Genomic DNA, 21,847 nt, shown 5'->3' with positions numbered 1-21,847 from the left:
TTTTGTAGCCTTACCAATGCCCACTGACTGCATTATGATTTCTTGTGCTGGTAAATGGGCATAGAGATCAGAACATGCCTCCTCTATCTTCGTTTTTTTCAATCTTCTCTCCAAACTGAGAACACACTGGACTACAGAAAAATCCTGAAATCTCCTGTCATAGGATGGGAGATTTAGGACAGCTGCAGCATTAATCTATTGATAGTTTATGGTACAAAAAATAGCAGAGCAGGTAGGAAGCAGAGCCATGCTTCCTAGATTACACATCGTAAGACTATTCTGATTACAGTTTTCTCATTGACCATCAATAAGCCTTTTCAAACCATTGGTATTTCTAAGAGGTGCCACATGCATCCACAATTTCCTGAAGAGGGGAAGAGCCTTGGAGGGGGCTCTCATGCTGCCACATTCAATAGATCCTGGAAACACAAATCCCTTGCTCAGAGGCAGACCAGAGCCATGACTACAGCCCCTGCCTTCACCTGCCAAAGACCACCAGCTTCCTCCAGCTGCTGAATTAGAAAGGCATCCTTTGAGGAGTGCTACAGACTGATCCTCAGCTCAAGCAGAATCTAACAAGGATTTTCACAGAGCCATGGCAAGGGCCCAAGCTTCTCACAACACACCTAGTCACTTCTCCAGCCTCTGACTCTGAAGTCGAAGGTTTTCTCTCAGATATTCCTGGAGAACATTGATAGGTGACTCAGATTATCAGCAAAACTATGTCCCTGCATAAATTTCTCAATTACATGGCAGTGATGCCAGTTGCCACTGGGACATAATCCCCAAGAAAATACATCAGGAATAGTTTCAGCTTCTCTGTACTAGTCAGCACTGAAATAACCAGCTTTCTGAAATACCAATTTTTTTTTTAACAGGCTTTCAAACCTGCAATATGTGCAACAGGCTGATGACAGTTGGCAATATAATGCCCTTATTTTCCAGAAACGCTTTTATTCTGTGAAATCGTGTTTCAGTTTTGCTGAGACTCGAGCTCAGCTATGGAAATTTAGGTTGCCTTATAAAGTAGTATTTTCATACTAAAATATTACATCACCAGGTACCTACTGTGGTTTATTACGAGCAGCCGTGGGATGATACAGGAAAGGGCAGCTCTGCTGGTTTATCTAAAGAAAGAGCTCCCCTGCACACAGTCTCTGCATCCTTCTCTCTCCTCTGAGAATGCCAAAAGGAACTAGTTATCCCAAGTCTATAGGAAAAAGAAATCAGGCAATCCCCTTTGCCTGCTGAACCTTAAACCAGGATGACTGACTGCCCTCCTAAAGATGCTTTTTCTGCCATCAGCCAGTTCTGCCATTAAAGTGTACAATTATGCTCAAATCCGGCTGCTAAAACATAACAAAGCAGTTAACATTTTGCACGTATAAGTTCTTAATTTTCTTTGAAAAATCAGTCTGGAAAATTAAAATCAAAACATCCAAACACAAACAATCTACATTCCTGGGACTGCATGACTGAACAAAAGAAAACAAGGACATTGCAAATTTATTGCTGTCTGTGCAGCTCTCAGTCTTTCTTGCTCATGTGTTCTTATACAGTCATTAAATATGTAATCAAAACTTTTATCTCCCCCATCTTTTGACTTATTTAGGGTACAGAATAAACATCTGAGGGAATAAAATTAGGTCCGCTCAAACAACTGTAAATTTAACATTGCTTATTTTTAAATGTCAAATTAAACATTTAAATGCAATTTTTCACAATGCAACAGTAGCAGCTATGTCCTACCTTTTTTTCTTAATCATACTCATATTTTTTTCTTTTCCTTTTTTTAAAGCTGTTGCTATCCAAATAAAATTATAGCTTGCGTGACTGAATTATTTAAAAAGACAGGCAACTATACAATGATACAGTATAATCCTGTGAATAAATACATGAATTCTCATCTTAAAACTGCTTAAATGTTAGTTACCATTATTTCTACTGGGAAGGTATTTCAGAAGCTCGCTTCTTTGATTGCTATGCAAAACCATTTCCAATTTCCAGCCTACATTTATTCACAGTGAGCTTAAAAATCTTGCTCTTGTTACAACTGTGTTTTTTTATATCTTAAAATAACTATTTCTCCTCAATGTTTACCCCTTGAGATGGCAATAAATTTGTTCCTTTCTTTGATATTATTTTTCTAGCCTGAGCAGGCCAATTTCTCATATTTTCCCCACTGCAAGATAAAAGCTCAGTCCCTCTATTCATTCTGTTGGTCCTTCTCTGCATTTGTTCTACTTGAAATTCAGATTTATACAGAGTATTCTGGGTGACAAATTACACGTCTTCTAAGGCAGTCTTAATATTATCTAATCTCTGCTGAAAATTCTTCATCTGATACAGACCAGAACATTTTTCAACTCCCAGTTCAGACAAGAGCTCCTGACTTTTTCTAGTGAACTTATTTCTGATAGTCCAGTTCTCAAGATCGTCTTGCTTACTATTCTGAGACTCTTCCATTTTAATTATGTCTTAAAACTATATGGCCACCCTAAGCATAATCACTAAACTTCAATCATCAAGGTCACTACTAAAGATGTAGAATAATCCTAGTCCAAAAGACTGACTTTGGGAGGCTTCCAGACCAACAATGAAGTCTAATGCTGCCTCCTCACTAGTCAGGCCTTTGGCCTTTTCACAGTCTGCACAGTAGTCTTCATCCTCTCTTTAATTGTCCTTACTCAGAATAAACTATTACTAAAACCAGTAAAAGGTCTATTTACAAATTTTTCCCTCAACTGTATGAACAGTATATATGAAATTAAAAACTTCCCTATATATCTGTGAGGACAAGTGTTCACTCAAATTTCTTCCTCCCCATACCCATATCATCTATCTTAGCTGACTGATCCAAAACTGAGGATAAACATGCATGAAGAAACCATGAAGTCTGGGTTTATAGTTACTCACAATGAAGCAGAGCAGAAGTAAATACATGGATGTTAAAAATTCATACTGGTATAAAACCAGTGTGTGTTAGACAAGGTCCATAACAAATCCTAAAAATAATTACAACAGTTGGTGTATTCTGACTATTGAAATAATTAGATTAAAAATAAGTCTTACCTGTCCTGTCATATGACTCATGACATGTATGTGCAATTTCAGCTCCGAGCTGCAAATAATGTCCAGCTTTATCATCTCTGGAACCATCTGCTCCAAGGGCAAACATTCCACCTGCAAAACAGGTCAAATGGCCCATCTTTCTTTCAAGATGCCCGTTCTTCCACTCCCCAATGAAGGTCAGTCCTCCATTGGACTTTCTGATGAGATGTTTTTCTATGGCCTAAAAAGAGATTAAGAGAACTTTCAAATGCTGCTTCACATGCTTCACAAGTGTTAGTTATTAAAACATTCCTTTATCAAGTGAAGTCTGGTTTTCTAAACAAAAATAATTTTCTTTTTTCAAATTCACTTCTGAGCATTACAGGAATAGACAGCTATAAGAATATAATTTCAAAGCACAAAAAAAAAAATACCCCACTAAAAATGCTAATGACATCTAACATAGGAAAATCACAGCATAGACAACATTGTACTTTTACTTGAGAATTCAGCATTTATTTTACTGCTCAAACAGTATTTGTCTAACTGTTAGCTGTGGGAAGTATCTATTTGTTGCTCTGTGCACTCTGTGAGTAGTCAGAAAACACATCCATGTTGGAAACTTTTGGTCAGCAACATATGCAAACCTGTACCCCTCAGCAACAGGAATGCTCCAGCCACCATCTGGCTTCTCCACAGCAGCTTTCTGATTGCACATTCTCAAATGATGGGTGTTAGAGCAGCTATCCACAAAAAACATGAGGCAACTGCTGCTTTCTTTTTGCACATTTGTACCAATATATGTTGTTGCTTGTGACTTATAAATGGTATCTTTCTCTTAGAAGAATAGCTGGCCTAACTGCCCAAAGTTTGCAAACTAGATGGAACAACATTTGCTTTAAGCCTCTTTCAGAGAGGATCACAACCCCCACCACGCTACTGCAGTATTTACTATGTCTAGCATTAGACAGTGAGAAAGTAATGAAAGAGAAGTGCTGGTCTGCACTCTTGTTGAGCTAATTCCTTTACCAATACCACTGACAGATCTGAGGTTTGTGCTAATGGCAGGATCTAAAGAGAAGAAGGCAGAAATAACTGACAGAGCAGAAACCAGTAAGTCTCTGACAGCTGCCAGGGTGGTTGTCTAACCATCATGCAAATTGGCATTGATGACTGTCTTCTGCTGCTAAGCAGCCTGATGTGGTTAACTGTACAAGCCTCATTTGGTCTGAAAGTACTAGTACAGGAAATATTGGATCTGCTGAAAACTGCGACTAGGAAGGATATTAAGATCTGGAACATTAATTCTGTTGATTCCATTACTCTGGACTGTGACAAAACTGACATTTTTTGACCATATGGTACAAAAAAGTTGCATTTTCTTTGAAGGAAAGCCATTTTAACTATGAAGAGTAGGAAGGCACTAAGGCATATGGATTGTCTATTTCCTAGAGGAAAGCATTTTTTCCAAATGTTAAGTGACATTTCCTTTCAAATTGTATCTTCCCATAATTTCATAACTGTTGAGGAGTAAATGGTTGCAGAAGCATTTCCAGTGGGACAAAATTGCTGTGGTTAGCATCAGGAGAGCCAACAAAGGCCAAATTTATACACTTCTCCATGAGCTATTCCTCTGCTCCAGACTTGCTTTCATGGTTTGACTGAAGAGCATGTTCTAGGTGCAACATGGTCCTCTTCTGAGCAGAAAACACTTCTTCTGAACTGGAAAAAACTTCCTAGTAGAAGGGGTAGTTTTTGAAATCTGAAAATCAATCTCTACCATCTACTTATTAGGTTAGATCCTGAGAGTCACAAAGGAATCATCTCAAGAACATAAATGCAACTCTCTCAAAATACTTTATTGTTCAACCACCCACTGCCTGCCAACTGGAGAAAAATGATAATTAATGTTTACAGTAATTAACAAGGGACAGCTGGGCATTGTTGGGAGCACTGCCCACAGGATCAGAAAAGTTTGTGCAGGTTGGGATAGATGTGGTGTTTATATCCTGGGCTGGATGGCTGAGGCCACAGCACTCCAACAGGAACTGCAAAGCAATGACATCCAGCTGGACTACAAGGAGTACACATGTACCAGAGTGGACGTATAAACCCCAGCTCCCAAAGAAAAGATTTAGCTCACATAGACTAAGAGATCAGCTAATGGCAGGAGCTTCCTTAGTCTGTGAAATGCTGGAACAGGGATGGTTGAGGTCACTTGGTTAGTTCAGCCTAGGGAAGAGACTGAGGGGAGACCTCATTGCAGCCTTCGACATGTTCACAAGGGGCAGCGGAAGGAAAAGCACTGATCCCTTCTCTCTCGAGACCAGTGTCAACAGCCACGAGAATTGCCTGAAGCTGCGTCGTGGAGGGGTTAAGCTGGATATCAGGAAAAGGTTCTTCACCCAGCAGATGGTTGGGCACTCAAACAGGCTCCTGGGGAAGTGGCCACAGCACCAAGCCTGACAGAGTTCAGGAAGTGCTTTGACAACACTCTCAGGCACATGGTCTGACTCTTGGGGTGTATTGTGCAAGGCCAGGAGCTGGACTCAGTGATCCCTGAGTGTCCCTTGCTATTCAAGACATTCTGTGATTCTACGCAAAACCTGAATGTTCTCTGAAGTTCATGTGATTTTTGTGACTACAAAAAATAGCATTTTCCAAGCTGTATTGCAGCAGTACTTGCTATGTTGTGACAGTCAAGCACCCTGCTGAATCCTTCTTTTAGCTACCTAATGTTGTGCAGTAAGAAAGAGTGAGGATCAAATTTAGGAGCCTAACAGATTAGACTACTCAAGGCAGAAGATCAAAGGAAGCTCACCTATCCTGCCAGATGATGTGTGAAGGAAAAGAAGACATTTGAAACCAGACTAGCTGGAAGGCCCATATGATGATGTTGAAAGCAAAGTTAAGAGGCGCATCCTCAATTTTTATCACCACAAAAAAATTCCCAACAGATTTCACAATTTCAGGTTTTTTCATAGCTGTGGATTTCCATACTAGGATGCAGCAATGAAGTGTCCTTTGCAGCGGAAAACTGCACCCATGTTATATACAGAAGGGTTATGGATACACAACTTGTTTGTATTCATGTTAGGAATATGTGGTGACCTGGATAAGGCTTCATATGCCATGGATTGGAAACCATGACATTTGAAGAACAGATGCTGCATTTTTCTTTCCTGTGATAGCTCCAAGGAATGAGATATCACTGTCTCCTGCAAGACTTAGGAGTGAGGTTATGTTGCCCATCTTCCACTCACCCTGCTGTAATAAGATAAGGGAGTGAAGTGTGGCTGGACAGAGACATTCTTTTAGACTGGTGGGTGCTGAGAACATTTCCAACTCTGTGCTGTGAGTGGGAGGAATGCATGCTACACCTTTCCTCTTCTGCTTGCACAAATGATGCAAAGAGCTTCTGCTCCACATTTTGAAAAACAAAGAACAAGAAGTGTTAGCTACAGAGAAAGACCTATATTATAGCCAAGTACAAAAGAATGGTAAGGGAATGGCCTCTTAAAAATATTTAAAATAAAATTTGAATTGCAGTTATGCAAAGCAAATCCTACTTAATGACTCTTTGCCTACGTCTTTCAATGTCAAGTAAGACCTGGGAAAGACACAAACCCTGAAACAGAGTATGTTCCACAGCACAAAAATCAGTACAATTCATGCAGACTCAAATGTATAGGGTGGGTTTAGCTGAGAAAAAGGGGAAGGAACCCTCTGATGCTTGGACTGCAGATCATATCACACATGAAGCAGGAGCAGCTCAGCTCTTCCTTCTTCCTATAAACGGTGTTTTCACCTGGTCACAAATTTGCCTTGCTCTGTCTGCATTCAGAGATGTGCTCATACAAAACGTTTGCAAGATGGTTTACAGTGAAGAGGATGAATAGGAGAGTTTATTTCCTCTAATTTTGAATCAAGAGTAAAATATTTCAACAGTAACCACAATGGAAGCTAGATATCAACTGCTAAACATCTTTAAACCCACAGGACCCCATAAATTGTATTTTAACCTATTAAAAATATACAACTAATGTCTTGAACTATTAATGTAGAATTTAACAAACCCTGGAAAGCTAAGGAAGTTCAAAAGGACTGGGAAATACCCAATGCTTTATCAGTAGTTTAAAAAGTTAATAAAACAATATAAAATGAATGATGTATATAAATATAAAATAAATGTTTTGATCGATAGATGTATGCTGATACTAGGAATATTAGGGTTTTCAATAATTTCTTGGCATTTTACAAAATATTAGTCCTAAATAAATTCAAGACAGCACATATAGAGTGGATTAAAAACTGGTTTGCTAGAACAGTTTCAAAGTAAAAAAAAAATTGAAAAAAATGTGAAAAAAAAAAAAATGTCCTTATCCCAGGAAGATTCTGCATAGATACTTTATTCAACACTGGGCAGCATTTCTAACAATGATCTCCAAGAAAAATGCTGGGGAAAAAAAATTGCAGATGACACAAAAATTTATGGAACTATAGATAAAGATAAAGTCAGTTCTCTAAAATCACTGAGAGCAGGTGACAAAATGGGTTTTGCCTGAACAACATGTTGCAATAGAGATAAGTGTAAGGTCAAACACTGAGGAATCAGGAATGTAAATCACAGTGGTAGGAAAGCGGTAAATCAAAAAGATTATAACCAGCTTCAGAATAAAGCAACTGGAAAGTAGATGATGGTTTGAGGCAAAGGTTAAGAGTGCAAACAGAGCTCCTGGCTGGATGAAGAGGATAAAACCAAGAAGGGATCAGTTAGAAGAAGAATCACATTAGAAGAACCATTACATTGCTGTCTGCATACTTAAGACACTAGAAAATACATAGAAAAAGCTTAAGAAATAATTCAAAATCTGTTTTATATTGTGACACCAAAAAAAAAAAAAAAAGTGCATTTTTCCTTCCAGAGAGAATGTCTATTGTACATTTGATAGTAACCACCTATATGGTGCAGATAATTCTTTAAAGCAATGTAGAGAAGGAACAAGCCAAAGCAGCTGGAAGTCAAATATAATCAAATTCAGGTCAGGAATAAGACATATTACAGCTTCAAAGCAATTTTGTACTAGAACTTTCATGATATATCTTTTAAAATCTGAATTCTGAGAACTCCAAGAACAGGTGTTTTGCTTTAGAAGACCAACTGCACTAAAACTAAGCTTTAAAAACTTATATTGAAAGCAATGGGGCATGCTCAGAGCCTGGAACACATCAGCACTGGGACAAGACTACACAGTCCCTGCTGCTGCTGGTACCACAGCTCAGGTGACTCAAACCAGCTCAGTTACTCTCTATGTGCCTAAACTGTAGCAGAAGAACAGTGAGCACCACTATGAGAGGCTGCTGAGAGATGATGGGGAAACTGGGAAATTAAGAGCTGGGCAGCAAAAAGCTCAGAAAGGCTCCCACCCCAAATCCCACAGAACCATCCTGCAGTACTGCCCTGCTTGGGCAAGCACTTCTTGGTGTGTGACAGGGAGTAAGACCACAGCACAAAAGAACCATAGAAACAGGAACAGATATGAAATACATTTTTACAAGGTAAATATGGAATATAATATGTAAATACCTTAGAAAATGATGCAAAGAATAAAATAAATTGGGACTTCAGGTCCTAGAATGATGAATTCTCTACACCAGAAAAAAGTGGCTTGGTTGTTCTGCACACATCTCAAGGTTGCTAGATCTCCTTCTAATAAATTAGAGCTCGGGCTTTTACATTGTACCACTTGGGACAAGCTGATTATTTTTAGCAAAATAATCTGCATCACATGTATTCCACAATAATACTTTTTAAACTACTCAGAGTGAAAGCTAGTATTATTCATCACTTGATTTCTTAAAACTTACATAATCAAAACAAGTCCTGTGGTTGGTGGTAGGTTTTCTGCCTAGGTGTTTTTTTAAAAATTTAATTTAATTTCCTTGAAATCATTAAAGATGGTTCCACTGTATTGGAAAACTCAATGAATTATAATCACCTCAATTGCATCGTCGTACATTTTCCTTGCCTCCGTGTCCGTCTTGTCTGACATAAGCCAGGCTTTCAATAAATATTCATAAAAACTGTCTCCCAGCCCGCCCACGGATGTGTGATCTGTAGAAGGGAAAGAGGGAAGAAAACAAAAAAAAAAAAAAAAAAAAAGTTGAAGTTGTTATGTAATAGCACCTTAAATTTATTCAAAACATAAACTTATGTTTTTAAGGTCTACTGCTGTAGAATTATAAGCATTTTTAGCCTGTTTAGCAGGACAAAGCTGCACTGCACTCTTTCCCCTCCAAACTTACATCACAGGCATAGAACCTCCTGCATGTGTTACCTATTTGTCATTCTGCATAGGCTGTCCCTCATATCAAAAATGTTCTTTAACCTCTGTTTTCACTTCATTCCAAAGTACCTAGCTGTTTTTTTGCTTAGGCATATGTGAAAAAAAACATGGAGAAAACCTCCTAAGACCTCTGTATCCAGGATGTAAAAGGTCTCATGGCTGGCTACAAACTGCCATCCATGAACTACACAGAATCCAATCTTTCCAACAAATTTTTATTTCTAACAGGGTAGTTACTCAACAGACTAATGAATTCCTCAAACTAAATGTTCTTATTGAAATTATTTTAGGCAAAAGGTAAGCAAGCTGCCCTGGCAGTATACTACACAAGCCCTGCTCTGTTCCACTGTGCCTGAGCACCTATGCAGAGCTGTGCCATGTGCCACAGGATAAGGCTGCTTCACTGCTAGAATCCATAAACTGAACCTCCTAACACACAGATTTCTCTTCTGTCCCATCCCCTCCCTTTTTTGTTTTTTCCTCTTGCAGAGGTTGCCTTTCACAAATAGTTTCACTGCTCTTCTGTGCTGACAGACCTCTTGAGCACTATCAATGTTTCTCTTCAGCTGAACTATCATACTTTCCCACAAAAAGGCTACTGATGGTCTGGCAGTCTTGGAGCTCCTGTTCCAACCAGGGTAAGCACTCACCCAGTACACCCTTCATTCAAAAGGCTCTCTGTGAGATTTATTAAGTGACTCCAACCAGAATACACATAACCTTCTCTTTCCTAATGTTACAGCCCTCAAAACAGTGGCACCAGAACAGTCTTAGAGTTCTGAAGATAGGCAAGGGAAATGTTTAACACCAATATTGTCACAATGCCAGAAATTCACTGCCCTAAGCATGGCTGGTTGAGTCATGCAAGTACCCTTTTAGTAGGTGAAGAAAAGATATGACACTTGCTTTTACAAAATACCTCAAGAAAGTGGTATTATTCACAGTTTTTCTGGGATAAAGGTGCAAAAGAGGGGTTGAACTCCCCTTCTGTTCTTCTTTCCTCCAAGCACCACCCTACTACAGCATGTCTGCTTGTCTCTGAAGATGTGAGTAGGAGGTTAGAGCTGGTAGATGCTGCTATCCTAACTCTTCTAGCTGCCTCTTGGCTCCTCTGCTACTTAAAAATGGATTTCTAAACAAAGGAAGGAGCAAGTAGAGAGCCTGTAGCTTTCCCATTTAGTTTCAAGTTGTGAATTTGAAGCAAATTACTTCATGCCCTTCTCTTATACCTCAGAATCTCCTCGATTGCCTTTTCACACCCAGTTACTCAGTGATTATGAGTTTTCACAATCTTTCTCACTCTGAGCTGCAAGAGGACATTCAGGTCATGAGTCACTTTCTTAACACAAAAGCAAGGGCTAGAAATTATTCCTTCAATTTACAATTACATCCTTAAGTAGACACAAGAAACAACGGTCTGTGGTTTTCAAGAAAAAAAAAACAAAAAACCCACAAACTATCCCAAGACTTCAAAGCTACAACTCATGCCAGCACTGCTCAGGGACTGACTTCACAAGAGACACTTTAAAACTACTTCTGTGAAGCTGCTGCCTCGTCCGCAGCTGAGCTCTGTCAGTTGAGTCAGGGGTGATCCTCAGCCAGATTTCCTTGGCAGATGCACTCAGGTCCCAACAAGGACAGGCTGTTGAACCCTCAGCAGCATTCTTGTAGTAGCTCCAGCTGGGTTTGGGGCAGGAAAGAGCAGGAAGAGGAGTGCAAAAGGTTTATTTCCTAAACAGAAAAATCCACATTCCAGGTGCCAAAAGTCAATTATCAGCAATATGTCCCATTCCATGTCTGCTTCTCCAGGCAGTCATTTGAGAACTGCTTCTCTTCTGTCAGTAGCTTTTCTCCTTCACATGGCTTCTCATCTTAGACAAGGGTATAGGGAACACAGGCACCAGAAGCATCAGAGGACATAGGATTCAGAGCCATCCCCTAGACAGCCCTTTCTTCATGCAGAGAACAGGGCTGCTCAAGCCTCTCAGATTCAGATCCTCCACCAATTCAGCAAGTGGAGAAGCACAGGGTAAAGCACTAAAACCTTTCAAGGGCCTTGCAACTCCCAGCAACAACATTTTCCTTGCTCCTTTTATGCACACCTCACTCCAGCTCTGACCAACAAAGAGTTTTCAAGGCTCCTCTCTCATTCAGTAGGGGGCTACTCCACTTCCCAGCTGATGCCTTTCAGAGCTGGACCAGAGGGAGGACCTGTCAAAAAAGGCAAACAGATCCTGTTCCTTCTCTTCAGCAGCAAGAAAGGCACATATGAAATATTTCTGGTGGGAACATATGATGGTATTTCACGGGAGCTGGCTGCATCAAGATGCAGCTGTCTTTATGTCCCTGTCCCCTCCCCATCCACAAAAATAGACAAAAGAGGATGGAAATGAAAAGGATGCCAGTGCAGCAGCTGAACTGAGGTTTGAATGCAGTGAGCTTTCCAACTTCTGCAGTTGCATTAACTGCACCCTGGCAAGGTCTTCTTCAGGTTTTCTGCTAATGTCTGAAGGTGTTGCTAAAGCAGAATTTGCTGCATTTTATAAGAACTATAGGTAGAAATTACTTAAAACACAGTTTGTGACAGACTGCAGCGTCTTTGAAAATTTACTCTCACTTAGAGTGGAAATGCTAAGAAAACATTTTCCAAGATTCCTTAGCAAATATATAACTGGTGAAAACTGTGGATTTGGGTCATCACATATCATTCTCTCCTAAAAACAAAGCTCCCTATCCAAACTTATCAGAAGGTCCACGGTGGTTACCACTTTCTCCTGCTATTTCAGCTATAGCTCAGATGGATTCAAAGATTTAAGTCAGTTCAACACAGAATGCGCTGCTCAGAAAAATGTTTTTCACATAAAATTTACTGACGTTTTCACACTGGCCCTAACCCTTCACGTCAATCCAGAGTACTAAAAGGAAACAACTTGTGATTTGAATAACTAAGCTTACAATAGCATCTTGACACTGGGTACTCCCCAGTAAACAACTGTCAAGATAAGCATTAAGTACAAGCATTTTGAAAATTTTAAAATTGATTCATTCTTTCACGTATTTGATCTATAAGAATCATTTAATTAGCTCTTTGTCATGTAAAGGTTTTTATTTTGAAGAAGTGTTTTACAGTGAAATCCTGAAGCAGAATTCATTCCAGATTAAGATAAATATAGCAAAAAGAACAGAAGTATGATAGCACAACAAATGTGGCTGAAGCCACATGTTCTGTTCAATGTATACATTTTTAGAACATTCAGTCCTTCAAATCAAGACAAATTTGGGTAATTTCTTCATTCACATTTTCCCAAATGTAGGCCCAGATGACTGGGCAAACATAAAAGGATTCCAGCCAAGGATTGCTTCAGAATTCTTTTCAAACTGAAAGACACAGTAGCTGCAGTTGGAAAGAATATCTTCAACTTTTGCAACCAAAAGCAATTACAAGAAACCCTTGTTTTTTCTGGTTTGTCACACTTGAAAACATACTGTGTGCAAACCTGTGCAGTTAGTCTGTAAAGATTCTTCTTGCCAAAAAGAGACAAATAAAACTTTAATAGAAAGACAATGGTATTTCAAGTTCATAGCAACATTTTTGCTCAGCTACTACAAAGGATTTACATCCTGTTAAACATTGACATTTTTCTTCTTAATAAACAGCACTCAACTGTAAACAAAAAACCCTCAGTGAACAACAAACCAATCAATCTCAGAGCAATACGTTAACACATTTTTAACATATTGATAAAAGATCTATAATTATTAACATATTGTGTCTCAGCTAATATTCCAAAAACCAGATCTACCTCTTTCCTACAGACTGAGAGGGGGAACCTTCTTTTAAAACCTCACACCATCATTATCTAATATTCCTAAAGATATTTTTACTACGAAAGATCTTATTGGTATCAGCAATCCACAAGCTCACTGCTGACACAGTCTCCCAAGACAAGAGGCAGGACAGCACTAAAACCACAGCACCAGGCTGGAGGTCAGACAGTCTCACTGAAACGCCACTGGATCTCAGCCCAAGAGAGGAGGGAGGGTCTGCAGAGCTCTGGTGATTTGTTCTCTCTAAATGAAATTGTTTCTTTACACATCTGGGGAGACAAACTTTTTTTCCCACAAACAGCTCTTCAAGGCATGGGCAACAAGGTTCTCCCTACTCAATGACAGGTGAGGCACTGAGACGGATCTTGCTCTAATTTTTGGGGATGGTTGTAGATAACAGGGATACTATGCATTCACACAGCTCATTCTCACTTGTGATACCCAGACCTCCCTAATATCTGTAAATAATTTCCTCCACAGCAAGCAAATTTCCACACAACCAGCAGTGGTTCCCAAGAATACAGTTACGGCTACAGACTGCAAGTTACCAACATGTGCCACCTCCTTTTGTTTACAGGGAAAGTTTGGTTCCGTGAGCAATTGCATGTTTCCCACAACTGACAGCCCCCTAAAGATAGCATTAATAATGAAGCCTGCTCTAATGAAGGTCTACCTGCTCTCTAGAGCAAACTTAAGATGTGCAAATTATTTTTAAGCAGATGGCTTTAAGTAGTTAACAGCAGCTTAATGAGGCAAATTAAAAACAGTTCATGATTTGCTAAACCCTCTCTGCTTTGTGCCTTAATTGTTCAATTGCCATTTCTTGGCAAGGAGCAAGAGTAAAGAGAGAAGCCAGGCATTGTATTAAAGGCAGCACGTCACGCCAGAACCGATGCTGTAGTCCCAGCACCTGAGGGTGAGGTTTCCTGCTAGAGAGGAGCAGAGCAGACAGGGAGGGAGCCACTGCCCCTCCCTGACCCCAGGGCACATCCACCCTTGGCAGAAAGCTTCTGCATCGCTTACTGCACACGGAATAAAAAAGATGAAATACAATACTGAGCAGAGGTATGTTTAGCATGCACAGGCTGCCCTGCTGGAAAGCGAGACGGTGAGATAACGCTGGAGCAGTGCAGAGGCACAAGCAGGTGGAGATGAGGATCAACTATGCCCACAGTATTTTTAATTCACAGATTGTAACTACAACACTGATTTAATATTTTAAACTAGAAACAGAGAGAGAACAACCAAGCAAAAGATTACTAATTTGGCTATTTGTGAATTCAAATCTCAGAACTGCAATCGTTACTTTTGACTTTGAAATAAAGCAGAACTCACTAAAACCTGTGCTATACTCTGTAGACTGGAAATGCCAAGATAAACAAACCACTGATTCATTTCAACCAAGAGCAGTAGCACAGACCTACTTTGCAACAAAAGAAGGAAGCAATAAAAAGGGAGGTTGATCTTCCTAAAGGATCACAAACTGACAAAGTGCTATTGTAATGTGTCAGAGAAGGAGTTCAAGAGTGGAAAAGTTAAGTGACCAGGAGAGGGTAGCAAAGTGATTAAGCTAACACTGACTTTCATTAAGAAAGCCACATACCCCATCACCATTAGTTGTTCTGGCCTGCACCAACTGGCTTTACATAGCAGAAGCCCTCTTTCTCTGTGCAGGAAACTTTCAAAGAATTGTTTTTCTGTTTGTCTTCAGGCTGGCTCTGATTAAATTTCAGTTCAATCTTTACTTCATGTAGTTGGACTTACTGCTCCTCAGCTGCTCTAAATAGGTGCAAGCTCCCCTTCTAATCCTTTAATCCAGAAAGCTGAGGCCCTAGAAATTGCAGCTGCTGCAATTCACAGCAGAAATTCAACCTCAGGATGTCATAAGCCGTAGTGGTTGGCTTAAAAGTGCAAACACTTTTAAATTAACTGCACCAGAGGCAGACCTGATAAAGAAGGTGGAGGTACAATTTTTAGTCAAATATAAACTATGTATCACTAAGGAACACATTACCAGCATGAGAATTATTCTGAAAACATGCAGGGTCTCATATAACAGCACCAAATTTGAAGAATATAAGTTAAGCATTTATCAGTTGGGAGGTAGCTGAACAGACACTGCTTCCCATTCTACTGTCTGGTGCCACAACAGAATCCAGCAACATGAAACACCTTGCTCAGCTCCTCCCAACCTGGGGATCCGTGATCACACCTGCTCAGCACACACAGCTCTGGAGAATGGACCAGCTGAACTCTAAATACTCCAGATGGAGAAACTAGATGTGAATATTTTAACAAGGCTTGGAAAAATATGGATGGTTCTCGAGCTCCTTAACTGTACTCTTTGGAAAAACAAATTTTAATCTTGAGTAGAATCACATTCCATTTCTAGTTTCATTTAGAGATGGCTAAAGAGTTTTTGTCAAAGTTGTTTAAAGAAACCCCAAGAGAACAGCTTAAGGCAGACAGAATATTCCAATTGGAAGAACTAAAATCTGGCAGCTGCAAGAAACTGAAAACACAATCACTTAATGGAAAGTATTAAGCAATCTTAATTGCAAGTGCTACCAGTTTCTCATATAATAAAATTAAGCAAAATTACTTCCTAGAACTGTAGGGACTATCAAACTAAAGATTAAAAAAGGTTAAATTTGCACAATCCAAGTGTGTCCAAAGACAATAGAAATACTTTGAAACAGACCAGCAAGTACAACTAGCCAACTAATACACATATTTAGATAACTAATGTTCTTACAATCAAAACACTTCTCCAGACTGAATGTAATTTATGATTCTGTAATGTCAAAGGAGTATCCTAATTTGGTATCTTACAACAGACTGTACTTTCACTCTCAGGAATTCACAGCTGGAACAAATGCTTTCTTTTTTTTTTTCTTTGTATTCAAACTTTCCTGAAACATCAAAACATTCCAGCTATTATTTATAATTCTGGAAAGATTTAGGTCATCTCTCAGAAGACATGTTCAGGAATTAAACACCAATCAACTAAATACATCAAATCCACATGCTAAAATTAGAAACACATTAAATCCTTATATCAGTGTGTTTACTGAGAAGTGGCCTTTTATCACCAGAAGTTGTCTTTTCAAGGTTATTACACACACCCACAGAGCCACCCAAATGAAGCACACCTGTCTCTCAGCCAAGTTTGGAGTCACTGTAAATCCCAACTGTGTGGGCAGCTTTAACAAAGCTGCTGGGATTTGCAGCGGATTGATGGGAAATCACGTGCATGTTTGTTTCTGATGACTTTTTTTTTACTTGACAAGGTGGCTGTGAAAAGCAGCTAAAAGGGGTAACATCACCTGCTGCAAACAATACCGCTGTAGGTATGTGCCCAAAACCCAAAGAGTCCCTTTTGAATAAGAGTTCATATATTGACATATATATTGAGGGGGATTGACAAGCTCTTAAGGTCATTATACCCTTCAGTTTATTCACCATAATCTTCCTTAAAGATCTCAATTCTCCTTTTGAAGATTATAAACAAGAACATGAGGGATGGAAACCTTTATTAGATTAATTCTAGTCCAACACTCATCTGGACCAAATCAGCTGGTAAAACCACTGTCAAAAACTTCACCTGCCAACTTGTATCGAAACACAACAGTTTATATATTTACATACATACATACACATATATATAAATATATATATACACACATATACATACATATCTATATCTATATAGATATCAATATCTATCTATCTATATATATGTATCTCCCACATGGAAGCTGACAGTCAAAAGTGATACCGAGAAACAAGGAAAGACACTTCCTATTTTTGATGTACTTTTGGATTACACCACATGCAATACAATCCCAGGCTACTCTGACTTTTTTTCTCCTAAACTTCAGTCTATGTAGTTCTTATTTTTCTGCTTATTACAGATGCCTGAAATGGCACATGCAACCACCTAAAGTTTTGATCACTCTTTAAGTGCTGGGAAATTGTGCTAATTGTAAGACTTGTTCAGTCCATGTTCTGTGACTGAGACTGAGTTACCTCACCATATGTGCCCTGCATTTATCACCACCCCTCTCTTACTTGACTATATGTGTCATATGGGACCACATCTGCAAGATCATACAGATCCTCAAGGACAGTCCAACTCCCAGTGGAACTTCAGGATTAAAAGAAGCATTGGTAAGATACATTCAGTGTTCACTGAATAGAACTACAGATGCTCTCTTCTCAATGTCACCAAACTGGAAATGTTTCCCACATGACCACGAGCAGGTACATCTCCACACAAAACTCAGAATATGAAGTCTCACATACTGAAGACAGAACAAAAAGAAACTGATGTCAGATGTGACAACAGATGTGTCATCCAAATTTACCAATCATCTAGAGAGCATCAATAGAAACACTTAAGTGCACAGCCTCCAACATGTTACAGAGAAGGAATAAAATAAAACCAAGAAAGTTTAATCAGGCTGTAACAAATTTGTAACTGGACTTTGATAGGCTTTCCTTTAGTAAGAAGCTAGTAAGTCAAGAATGGGTCAAAAATGCAGCTTTAGGCATAAAATGATCAAAGAAATAATGAGATTCCACAAGAAATCAAACACTAAAAACTCACAGAGCATGTGTCAAAGGATAAGTTTTTACTCCCCAATAATTTTAAGTTAATGTCTTCCAAGCCATCAGTGTAAACTCTCAAAAATATCAGGCAGTACCCTAAACATGTCAGACTTCATTAATACAGATGAATTTACTGAATTCACAGTGAGAAAGATAAATGGAAAACCTACTGTGGGACAAATCACAAATTCTAGATATTGATGCATTCCCTATCGAGATCATGCTCTAAAGTATAGCTTAGTGGTACAGCAAAATAAAATACTCATCTCTTTGCCTAGCTATGTATGCAAGCATTCTCATAACCCAAAGTTATACCATATCCAAATCCTTTCTTTAGGAATTATTTATAGACAATCCTTTTCAAATGCATAATTCGTATACATGTGTAACCTTCCAATAACACTAGAGTCTTTAACACACTAAACAAAGCTTTTATTTGTTCACCTTTTTCAGCATCTTGCTCAGCAGACCAGCAAAACATCTTAACCTTGTAGTCTTCTAAAAGCATATTCCTTGTAATGCATAGTTCTGTTCTATTTCATTAAAATAAAGTTTTAACAGATTATATTGCTCTTGGCTTCTAATGAATAAACAAATTTCAATGCAGCTTTTTCTTGGAACACAGCTAATTACATTTTTACAAGGTTGTAAAGGAAAAGGGCAGGGGGAATTCCCCAGCAGAGATTACACAGATTATTTTCTATTCAAAACACATGCATGTTCCTAAGGAAAGAACAACATAAAATAAATTGGAGATTAAAATTAAGGACACCTGCCAAGACAGCAAAAAATATTAAACTGCAAAGAACCACCTCCATCTCCTCATATGCAACAGCATGCCTACTGTTGGAAGTCTAGAAATAATGCTGTAATTTTATTTTTTCATAATGTAATAAACTGAAAGCAGACTTCAAATAGAAAAACCTACGTAAATAAATGCTTACACCAATGTCCAAACTAACTATCACATAGATCATGTATCTCCAGTTCTCTAAATGATGTTCCAAACATGAATTAAAAAAAGAAATTTACTTGCTAAATCAAATAAATGTGCAAAAATGCAGTCAGGTTGGGAACTACTCTGCAAGTACTTTTACAACATGCAATTATTTTAATTCTGCACCATTTCTATTTAAGAGAGAGAAAACCTTTTCCTTATGCTGAAGGGGAAAAATAATCATCTGCGAGTTAAAGTAGTAGAAATTATTATTCACAAGTCCAAATAGAAAGTAGTTATCTGAAAAGTTTTGGAAAACACTTTGGAATATACAGGCTTACTTGACCCAATTCCCTTTGCTTCCTTTTAGGTTATGAATGTTTTACCAGAACTTGACATTACATTTCACAGCTTTATTTTTCTTGACTCAAGGCATTGCTTGGTTTCTTTAAAGAAGCTACAGGTATTAATAGACATAATTTAAGATACTCCTTGTGCTAAGCAAGGCATGTAGTAAATAAATAAGGGTAGGAGAGAAAATGTAGAATATCTTCATAGTTAAAGGAGATTATGAGCAGCTTCATCTGGCAAAGACAGGTTTTCCAATACTAGCATATTTTCACTATCTCTAACTACACTGCCAATCAGCTAATTTATGCTACTATTATATATTTATCTGAAATATGTATCTGTAGTATTTCTTTAATCTTTTGAAAGACTACTTCATTCTTTCAGTATTATTCACTTCACCTTGCCGTCTGCAAGGGTTTTCATCTCCCAGAGGCAGGTGTAAAGACTGAAAGGGTTTCTTGCTTAATTTAAAAATGAAAGGCCTGATAACTGATAAATAAATCAGGATCTGGATTTCTATCTCTGTAGCACCCTTGAAAGCTTGCATTCAAGAGAGCCACTCTCCCTATGGATCAGATAGAGCTCACACTGTCAGGGCAATACCCTTCAGCTGACATGCTGATTTTTCTCAATGTTTGCATTCTCACAAGGGGATATGCAGAGAGTGACAGCACCTTCCTCATCAAAAAGGGTCTGCAGATCATAGGGGCTGGGAGAGCTGGATGGCAGAGCTCAGAGGCTGATGGTGGGTCACAGTGCCCTAGGTTTATGTGCCAGCAACTGAGAACACCTGTGTTTGTTTTTCCCAGTGAATTTAATCCTGAGTGCACGTGTAGTTCATTTGCAAACTCTCGGCTGGACAACAGGAGACCTGCATCTGAAAAGACACAAGCTTTGTGCCAATGCCTGCAAGCACAGGTATTGGACTGAGAGCCTCTGCTAATATTTGAAGGGTCCATGAGCATGAGGACACTTGTGAAGGGTACAAGCCCATGCATCTATTTGACATGAACATAGAGGAGGATCAAAACCTGGCTATCTGTGGGTGTGTTGCAGGTAAGTTGTGGCAGGACTACACGGGGGTGCTGAAAAGGCAGGGTTGTCAGTGGCTCTCTGTGTGGGCAGCTGCATCAGTGTCCTCTTAATGGATGTGTGCACCTCTAGAATATGTTCTGACTGCAAATGAGAACTTCATCAGTTCTCATTTCAAGCAGTCACATCCATCAGACAGGGAAGGAGACACTTGGACCTGACTGGGCTTCAAGAGCTGGGAAGGAGGAATCCCCAGGTCTTGGAGTCTACTGAATGCAGCAGTTTTCCTACCATCTTTAACCATGTTATATAAATTTACATAAAATTTATTTTCACTGTTCCCTTAAATTCTGAAAAATAGACAGATGGTGCTATGTATTTGATACAATATCATACCGCAAGTGAAAATAGATAGGATGCATTGCTCATGGTTTGTCTATTATCTGCAAGAGTTTAAATGAAACAGTTTGGTTAATTACCTAGCTCAGCCCAAGGGCATTAGCCTCAAACCAGCTGTACAAGCAGGCATAAAAAACCTGGAATATTTGCCCAGTATTTCCACTGACTTAATGACAGTGATTTAATTTTTTTTCCCAATGTTTGAAAATTGCACCATTTTAAAAGAAGTATAAATCTAATACAAATAAATTAAATCCACAGATGCCTTCTCCAAATAGCATTTTAAAATTAAAAGTGCTTGGTTTAATTTTAGCACCTATTGTTGAAAATCAAAGACCACCCCAAAAAAATGCAATATGCACATCCATAAAGATATTTGCTTAAGTTTATTTAAAAGCCAGTCTACAGCACAACCAACTGGGTTATAGAGGATGTAAGCTTCTCTCATTCAGCCACCTAGGCCGTGCCTCTACCTACTCTGTGCAGGAAGCTGCAAGAGAAAGTGAAAACATCACCAGAAGGGGCTCAGGTAGTTTAAAAGGCTAAATACCTGTGTGAATCTTCTTATTGTCTTTAAAGGATAGCTATCAGTGTCACACGGAAGACACCATTTAAATTTAGTGCATTTAATACTCTAATCACATGTGATCAATATCACACTGTCAGTGAGTCCTTATAAAGATTATGACAGTGTCCCCCACTGGGCTTTTAACTTGGACTGCTTGCAAGTCTGAGGATGTGGCTTGTTTTCTGTAAGGAGACATAAATAAAGCAGCAGAGAATAGACTGCAGCCTGAATGTTCATCACATCAGCATTTGGTGGTGACAAATTCAGTGCTGCTACATTCCTAATAGCAATGCTCAGCTCATGCACTGTAAACTCACATGCTAGCTTACTTCCCAACAACTTGTCAATGTGCCCACATATCACTAAGGTGTAATAAACATATAAGATTAACACAGAATGATGTTTCTGCTTATTTTCTTGCATATGGAAGCCATATTTGGTGCAAACCCCAACTTCAGTTAAACTGACAACTCTCTTAGTAACCAATCCATAGGTAGCCATGATGCAGGAAATGAGATTTGAAGTTAAGAGCAATTAGAGTTCCCTTTCAATAACATTCTTACTCGCAAGAAATGCTGGAACCATTAGAAATTAAGTGGTTTATTTTCAGTGTTGGAAAGCAAAAAGGAAAAATGCCCAATTTACAGAAATGTGCAAACGTGATGTGCGTGCCCTGACTTTGCAATAACATGCAGATTTGGCATTTCTTTTGTTACTGCTCTT

The 21,847-nt window shown here is 38.9% G+C and overlaps 1 protein-coding gene across 1 annotated transcript in view; it reads right to left on the bottom strand.

Annotated features, from left to right (window-relative positions):
• The window catches only part of MAN1A2 (mannosidase alpha class 1A member 2), a 133,013-nt gene that overhangs the window by 18,513 nt on the left and 92,653 nt on the right, over positions 1 to 21,847 (bottom strand). The window contains exons 9-10 of the mRNA XM_058846950.1: positions 9,051 to 9,166; positions 3,073 to 3,292 (exon numbers count right to left, since the gene is read on the bottom strand). Coding sequence (XP_058702933.1) covers positions 3,073 to 3,292; positions 9,051 to 9,166 — 336 coding nt within the window. The remainder of the gene's footprint in view (positions 1 to 3,072; positions 3,293 to 9,050; positions 9,167 to 21,847) is intronic.

Source organism: Poecile atricapillus, chromosome 1 (assembly GCF_030490865.1).
Source record: "Poecile atricapillus isolate bPoeAtr1 chromosome 1, bPoeAtr1.hap1, whole genome shotgun sequence".
NCBI lineage: Eukaryota > Metazoa > Chordata > Aves > Passeriformes > Paridae > Poecile > Poecile atricapillus.
Note: the sequence above shows the minus strand (reverse complement) of the source record. Positions and strands in the feature narration are given on the sequence as shown.